Source organism: Etheostoma spectabile, chromosome 1, assembly GCF_008692095.1.
Source record: "Etheostoma spectabile isolate EspeVRDwgs_2016 chromosome 1, UIUC_Espe_1.0, whole genome shotgun sequence".
Lineage (NCBI taxonomy): Eukaryota > Metazoa > Chordata > Actinopteri > Perciformes > Percidae > Etheostoma > Etheostoma spectabile.
In genome coordinates this window covers 19,298,675-19,307,770 of record NC_045733.1, presented here as the reverse complement: position 1 = coordinate 19,307,770, position 9,096 = coordinate 19,298,675, and the positions used below count along the sequence as shown (strand labels likewise).

Genomic DNA, 9,096 nt, shown 5'->3' with positions numbered 1-9,096 from the left:
CCGCACCGGCTGCTCCGATTCTCCGACCAATCTCACGCTCCATGGTCCCCTCACTCGCCACATCATCCGCAAAAAGCAGCGATGAGATCCCGAGCCAACCGAACTGCAACCCCTCCCCGCCCCGACTACGCCTCGATATAATACCTCCCTGTATGAGAAAATCTTCAGTCCATAACAAAAAACTGAACTTTTCTTTACTACGCAAGCATGCAAATCATGTGTTTTACACTTACCACATTTTGAAGATTTCCTTTGTTCTGGATCCACCCCGAGGGTTCCTGGGTCCAGTGCAGAAATCTGAAAGAGGAGATTAAATAAATTTAAAAAGCGACAATTCCTGTCTGAATTGAGTCTTTCCTAAAAAGTGCAAATAAACAGTTTAAAATACAAGTGTTGGTTCTTGCTCTCCTTTACACCATTCATTATCAACCTAAGAACGGCAAGATTGTGTGTATGTGTTTATACTGTCCCTAAAAACATGCAAACCAGAACGGAATCACTGACAACCTCTGGACGTAGTTGTCCCTCCTCTCTCTCTCCTCCTCCTGCGCTGATGGAGATTCCTGCTGACTGGCCGCGCTGATGCGCTTCCTCGGTGTGTGACATACCTGAGAGAGAAAGGAGCCATATAATGACCAGCTAAGGCACACTTCACAACAAAAGATGCGATTGATAATTTGAGTTTACTTTATGAATACTGGAACTGTAATGTCTGTGTACATTATAAAGTGGTCGATCTACTCTATCGTAAAGTTTCTTGAGATGACGGTTATGATTTGATTCTATAAATTAAATTAAAAAAAATGAACTGGATATTAACTTATTTTGATGATTACCATTTACTGTAGCAAGGAAAGATGGTTACGGATAACAAATGCCATTTGTTCTTCAGTTACATATAACCGATCACTTAGTTTATCACTTTTTTAACACATTACGGGAATCTTCTAACAATCATAAAAATCTGCAATGTGTAACACACTAGGGAATTTTTAAACTAAATAATGTTAATGTTATTTTGTGCAACAGCTCTCAGTTTTCATTATACGTAATAATGTACATCTAATTGATAATATTGTGACTCACGTTCCCCTGAAAAAATGAATAAAAAGGAACTTTTCTATATAATCAAACATAACCAACCCAATCTATCAGCATTTTCTTTCTAGTAAACCTCAGTGAACACAATGTTCTCAATGCTGTGTGTTCTATTGTAGAGCTTCTTAGTGTTAAAAAAAACAGCTATTTTAGGCTAGTTAGGACTCCCATTCAAAAGGCCATTTGACCAAAAAACGAGAATAGGTACATCTTTGAAATATGCTAAATTGCCTTAACTAAGGTTTGACTCGGTACATTACCAAAAAGACCCTAGGTTGCATTTTTTGGTGAGAGTATGCTTTAACTCAAACGTTATTTACTGTTCTCACTCCTGTTTCCTGCATCTACCATCTTTGTGTGTGTGTGTGTGTGTCAGTAATGCAATGCGTCGCCTCTGAGCATGTGAACAGCCTGTTTAATTTCACCATCACATTAGAGGTGAACTTAAAAAGCTGCTAACAAACAATCACTTAATAAAAACACACTTATAAAAAAAAATCACTAATAAATGATTGATAGGTAATTAAACTTGTTAAGTAGTAAACAGTGTAAACAATGAATGATTAATATTTTTACTAATATAACTATGCGCTAATGTCTGTATAACGTTATTGTTGCACAAATTAACATTTTGTTGAATAATTCAAATTATTTGTAAACCGCCAACAACATTATTTGGAGGCTATCATAAAATTGTAACAATGCACAATTAGGGGGAAAATATGAATCCCGATTTTTTATCTTAGAATTGAACCTTTGCTGTGTGGTCCTCCCTATCTCTCTCCCCCTTTCATATCTATCCACTGTCACTAAATAAGGCAAAAAGGCCCAAATTGCAATATCCGCATTATGCAATTTTATCATTTATTCCCAATTTCAAATGTCCAACAAAAGGAAATTTGTCAAACGCTGTTTATCTGAAAGATATATTTCTCTGTTTGTTCATGTCACTTCATTTTATTGCTGCAAATGGGATTGTCACGCAGACAAACTGACAACAGTATATAATAAAGATCGATACTTGGCGCTGTATCAATACAGTATTCCACGAAATATGCCATACTATGCTGTATCAATTCTAATACTTAATTTTTATTTTCTTACACTAATGATGAAATACTCAGTCATAACATTTCACGACAGTGAAATGAATTGACTCAAGTTGATTAACCATAACTTTGCCATTTATTAACGAGGATTATTATATAGTGTTGCCTACAACGATGGAACACCAGCTGCAGAGGTGCAACGTTTCTGCAGTGTGCACACTCCAAAGAACCCAACATTGACAAATGCACCAACTTACCCTCGCAATTTTGTTGCGCAGGCTTGCTGGGGATATGCAATCTCTTCGCCACCCCGCTTGTTGGTGTGAAGTCCACTTCCCAGGCGTGTGTAGTATTTCTCAATGATTGAACCCTGGCGGCCTTCTTGACTGTCTTGGTCCTGACTCGCCCCAAAAGAAACCCAAACAAGAGATCTTCAGTGTTTATAAAACTGTGAATATTAGCCTGATATCAGACGAATTCTCCATTTGAGGAGTGGGCGATTCAAAGGTCTCTGATATGGCAAGAGAAAAAAGTAATACCACACATTCTAGAATATATTATGTGGAGGAAGGTACTGTGTATAGTTGTCTAGTTGATATTTGTTGCACTGGCTGCCATAGGTGCAAACTGGGAATATTTTCAGCTGGAATGGTAGTTCAAACTCATTTAGAGTCAAAGATCTGGCGATACCTTACTATCAATGGTTTTAGTGTCAAAACACAACTATCACTACCTCTTGGCAGACTACAAATCTAATTTTTGCCAATAACACTATCTAAAGTAAGATGACTGAAATGAAACGCACTGTTGCTGCTCTGAGGAGACTACTAGAACTGTTGGGTCCTTGTAAATTCTGGAGTGGGGTCTATCTGTAAATTGTCTCGAGATAACTCTTGTTATGAATGATACTATAAATAAATTGATTGAAAGCGGTACATTTTTACCAAATCTATAAACTTTCCCAAGTTAATGTACTGCACGGGCATCTTACTACGTATATTTGAACTAAGGGTCCCTGCGTGTCCTCCAATGGCTTAAAGGCCAAGTACATGCATATTAAGCAATTAATCACGAGATTAGAGAAATGAAGGCACACTTACTGTACTCTGCCCTTGCGCTTCAGGTTTTAACTAACCAAGTCATAGACATTTTTTAAATAAATGTGTGAGTCAACAGTCATAAAGATTTCAGGAATTAGTTTGGAAAGTATACTCCAGTAATAAACCTGAAATATTGTAACTTGTAACGTTAACTACCATGACGCTTTTTAGTCCTCTAACGACGGTGCACTGGCCGTTGGAGGCCAAAGCTTTGCTTTGTGAGCATTTCCAAGCAGAGAAATACACACAGGGCGAACTTCATGTCAAGAGTCGGTACAGGAATATTCTTATGTTTCTGACCGTTTGGGTTTGCCAGTAACCTGCCACATTTTTAGCCCGTGTTTCCATATATTCAAATCCACTTAAGTGTCATATATCCCCAGCGTTTATAAATCTTTGTTCCGTATGGTGCAGAGGGATGCTTGTAACCGCTTGATGGACGGACACATGAGGATTGAAAAAGATTGTGAGGGCTGGTGAGTGAAGTGTTATTCGTTACCCACCATGTTGACTGACCGGTGGGAAAGAGCCAACGGAATGTTCATCCGGAAGGTTTAAGTTTCGACTCGCTGTCACCATCACCACCCCACGCCAGCGCGACGACTACCCGGCCGGGGTGAAGTTGCACAGGAAGAAAGACAACTGTCCCACCACACCTTCATCATGGTGATCGCGTTCTTACACTCTCTACAACTGTAAGTAATTTTTTCCAAAATGCACCCACAGAGCGCACAGAAGTCATTCCTGCCTGTGGCCCTCAAACTTTAGACCCGCCCTCTAAGTGTCCGACACACAGACACACAACACTTAGAGGGTTTGAACTGGACAATATATCTGTATTGTGCATTAACACTGGCTTGTAATGTGTGCAATACTAACTGCTGCATTACTTTATTATTACTTTTCACACATTATTACTTTTCACCATTGCAACACCTTAATTATGTGATTTTGTAAATACTGTTCATAATATACTATGTAAATATCCACACTCCTATGATTTCTTTGCTTTACTTATTTATATTTTCTTATATCTGAGCAACTGTAAACACAGAGTTTCCCTCCGGATCAACTAAAGTATTTCTGATTCGGATTCTGGTTCTGATTAAAAGAAGAAATATCCAAATGAAAAATCACTAAGCAACATTTCATTTTTTTTCATTCTTATTTATTATACAGGATAAAAAAAGTACAATACATTACAATATGAAACGGCCGACTCAGTTTAAAACTGGTTTTCAGCAGTTCCCGTTCTGCAGAAACACAAAACATGGTTACAGCACCGTAAAATATTTTTATACACTATCTTTTAATAAATTAGTAGATTAGATTAGATAATACTGTTCATCCCTTATTACCAGCAGCATTTTCCTACAGTTAAAGCAAAAACAACAAGTGACACACAAACAACAGCAAACGCAGACACAATGAGCAAAGGTATTGAATGACTGTAAAAGTGGCATTAAAAAATACTGTAAAGTGCGGTTGCCATTTACAAAAAATTTATAAATGCAGTGTAAGTAAGTGAAATTAAATTGAATATGTAATTAAATAATATAGGGAAATAAGTGACCATAATATAAATGATATGAACTGTGACCATACTTAATCATAAAAAGTAAGTAGCTACATTTAACAATGAAAATTAAATGCGATAATATAGATATACAGAGAGTGTGTGGATAATTGAAAACAGAAAAAGAACTACATTATCAGATGTAGAGTTCGACAGTGGCCGGGACTAACGACCTGCGGTACCCCTCCTTCTTACGCCGTGTATAGTATAATTAAATTATACTATTAACGTATACACTTTTCCTCATATTCTGCTGTTATAGATTGTACATACAATACTTGTGCCTGCTTATATGCTGACTTTGCTGCTACTAACACACCACTGTGTCAAGATTGCTTGAGCATACTCGTACAAGTTTAAGTACAATTACGCAATTCATGTGTTGCCTTGTAATTTTTGATTAAAGCTCTTATATGCTTTCTATTTTCTATTTTCCTAGCAAGCTATTGACAGACTTCAGTATGTCCAACCCTGCGGCTAGGTTGCTCACCCCCACAAACTTGGTCTTCACCACTCCTATCCTGAAGAAGCTCCACTGGCTGCCAATGTATCCCGATTAAATATAAAATTCTCCTAACTGAAGACAAATCTCTCCATGACCTGCACCTCAGTACCAAACAGATCTGCTCCACCATACACTCAGTCACGGTCCCTGCGGTCCTCTGACAAGGACCTGCTTGCTGTCCCTAATCCAGGTCATGGACATTTGGTGACAGAGCCTTCTGGTCAGTGCCCATCGCTCTTAACAGCTTCCCCTTGACATTCGCTCTGCCTCCTCTATTATACCTTTAAAACCCAGCTTAAACATCCTCTTCACTGAGGCTTATGGAATTTAATCTCTCCTGGCCTCTCAACTTCATCTCTTAACCCCCCCCCCCCCGATTGTTAAGCGTCCTTGGTTTGTAAGCGCATAAAGTCAATTTATTATTATTATTATTATTATATATTTTTGATATTATATACTTCTATTATTTGTTTGCTTTTCTCTGAGAATCCATACTTATTTTCGTTCTTATGCTGCGCAACACCTGAATTTTCCCTCTGGGGATCAATAAATGCTCACGTATCTATGTAAACAAGTTGCAATAAAATTATTCAATTATCAAATCTATTGTGTATAAATTGATTACATATTTATTTTTCATATTGACATGTTTTAAGTTAAACAAATATATATTTTTGTTAGTAATTACTACGGAAGCCGAGAACGGCCATGAGTTTTTTTTCTATGCTTTCTCGGCTCCATAATTTACATTGTGGGCTTACTATACATCAGTTAACCAATATATAGCTTATATGTCTAAAAAATAACATTTCAAGATAGAACATGTAATAATGAATTTCCTGTCTTTTTCTGCAAATGACTATTAGTACAACTGTTGAATGCAGTAGTGCTGAGAAAATGTACAATATATATCTTTGACACTGTAGTGGAACTTTTTTTGTGGACCCTAACAAGACGAGCAGCCAACCTATACAATGCCACTAAATCCACTCCTAAGTTTCCTTACTACCACTCCTGCGATAAAGTATCTCTTGACAACCGTCAATTTTGCAAAATTTAAAAATGACTAATTATTTATTTTTGACAATTGACTTGATTTTTAAAAATGTGGAATGCAATTCCATGGGGACTAAGATCATTTTAGCTTTAAGATGCTTTTGAACAAGTCTTATTGAAACTTATGTAGTACATTTTATCCCAAATATTTTTAACAGATTTCCCCATTTATACAGATTTCAACCTGAGGTCAGCTGTTTACTTTTTTAAACTTTTCTCTAAACTTTTTTTTTTTACTGGTGAAGACTGGAAGAGTGTAGACTTCATCAAGCCTCTAAAAAAATATTGAAATAACAAAAAAAAAAACATCACAACTCACTGACATACTGTATGTACACCTGTGACAAGGTACATTGCATTCATTTAGGGCATGCACAATCTCACCATCAAACTTTGACAACTCATATTGGATTGCAAAAGTTGCTGTACACATTTAGATTACTTTTTTTACGATTGCTATGACAATTTTTCAATACAAACATTTTTAAACTCAACACAGTTAGCATAAAATCTGTTCTGCCAATTAACACATTGCCAGTTATTTTCAACAAAATGCATACAGTTAACAACAATTTGAAATGCTTGAACTTCTTTTACACACAAGCTCAACCAAGACCACAACAACGGATTTTTACTGACAAATTCACAAATGCTTTCACATTTGTAGTCAAACTGATACCATCATTTCTAACACCTAACTTATAGGCTAATGAAGAGAACACTGTTCACAAATAACACAAATATCCCCTGCCTTTTATTCCTTGCTACTGAGAAACAGCTGGATTTAAGCTATGCAATTGATCAATCACAGCTGATTTCAATCAGGAAACACACAGTTGAAGTTCTTTCAATCGCATGACAATTAGTTTTTATTCTTTAATGATATTCAGTGTGCTATGTGTGCTGCAATAGCAGCAATTGCGAGTAACTATTATTGCCCATACTTATTATTATTATTCCGCCAGATTTTTGTCCCACTACTAGTTTCCGGACGTTGCCAACACCGCACAGAAAATACATTGAAGTGTGTAATGATCGGTAATGGTGTGCTATGACTTTTGCAATGAGATTTTGCGGTTTGCAGTTTTTTTACTTTACTTCTTTATATTTGTTTTAAGTGAGTGTTTGTACTCTTGAAAGCAAGTTACTGTAACTGGTCAAATTAATTGTTTGTTTACACAAACCTGGACAAAGCTGATTCTTTTTTTTTTTTTTTACATCCTGCACGAGGGGAGGAGACGAGTACCCCCAACTTCAGTTCATTCCCTTTTTTTATAAACCTACATTCTATAAAGCTAACTCTGAGATGGCTCATTCATATTTTTATTGAATTTCTGCAGCAAAGGAAACAAACTGCAGCATTTACTAAACCCAACAAACCAAACATGTAGAATGACTTCAAATGAAACTGCAGTGTAAACAAATCTAAGATCATAATATATTGTCGTCTTGGGTAAGAGCCAGCCGACACATGAAACAATGCAGTTTCCTGTAGTTTCACCTGATGTTAGTGTGTATGACACTGGGCTTGACTGACTAAATGTTCCTAAATGTTGGGAGAGAACACGTGTTTTGTTTTGGAAGATTATTGTTTTTGAGACATGTTTGCAGTGTTGGAACTTAGTGTGTTGTGTTAGTGTATCATTGTATTTAAACAAATGAGTGTTGTTCTACAATGTGTGATTTTATCACATGAAATTACGTGTTTGGTCAACCGTTGTTGTAGGTGTGTTAAGAGTTTATGAAAATTGAAAAATTATGATAGCAATTGTAAAACATATTCTTTATGCTATTACCTACCTCCATCCATCTCATATACGCTTATCCGGTATCGGGTCCGGGGGGCAGCAGCTTCCAGTAGGGGACCCAAACTTCCCTTCCCGCCCACATCAACCAGCTCCGCCTGGGGATCCCGAGGCGTTCCCAGGCCCAGTTTGGAGATATAGCTCTCACCTAGTCCTGGGTCTTCCCCGAGGCCTCCTCCCAGCTGACGTGCCTGGAACACCTCCCTAGGAGGCCCAGGAGGCATCCTTACCAGACCCGCCCACTCAACTGGTCTCCTTTCAACGCGAAGAGCAGCGGCTCTACTCCGAGCTCCTCTCGGATGACTGAGCTTCTTCACCCTATCTCTAAGGAAGACGCAAGCCACCCTCCCTGAAAACCCATTTCGGCCGCTTGCACCCTGGATCTCGTTCTTTCGGTCATGACCCCCAGCTTCATGACCATGGTGAGGGCAGGAATGAAAATTTGCCGTAGATCGAGAGCTTTGCCTTCTGGCTCAGCGCTCTTTTCTTCACAATGTGCGATAACACGGAATGTACTATCCACCGCTGCTCCGATTCTCCGACCACATTCACGCTCCATGGTCCCCTCACTCGCCACATCATCCGCAAAAAGCAGCGATGAGATCCCGAGCCCACGAACGTCAACCCCTCCCCGCCCCGGACACGCCTCGAATCTCCATAATATTACAAACAGGATTGGTGACAAAGCGCAGCCTGGCGGAGGCCACCCCTCACCTGAACGAGTCCGACTTACTGCCGAGAACCCGGACCAGCTCTCGCTTTGGTCATCAGAGATTGATGGCCCTAAGAAGTACCCCCTCCCCCATATTCCCTCAGCAGCCTCCACAATTTCTCCCGGGGGACCCGTCATAACGCCTTCTCCAGATCCACAAACACAACATTAGACTGGTTGGCATACTCCCATGCC

The 9,096-nt window shown here is 38.6% G+C and overlaps 1 protein-coding gene and 1 pseudogene across 1 annotated transcript in view; one reads left to right on the top strand and one right to left on the bottom strand.

Annotated features, from left to right (window-relative positions):
- LOC116694203 (40S ribosomal protein S17) overlaps positions 1-3,776 on the bottom strand; it is a 21,503-nt gene extending 17,727 nt beyond the window's left edge. Inside the window, exon 1 of the mRNA XM_032523788.1 lies at positions 3,751-3,776. Within this exon, the coding sequence (XP_032379679.1) occupies positions 3,751-3,753 (3 nt within the window). The 5' untranslated portion in view covers positions 3,754-3,776. The remainder of the gene's footprint in view (positions 1-3,750) is intronic.
- A 4,811-nt stretch (positions 3,777-8,587) lies between these two features.
- Positions 8,588-9,096, top strand: part of LOC116692148 (40S ribosomal protein S17-like) — a 15,782-nt pseudogene continuing 15,273 nt past the window's right edge.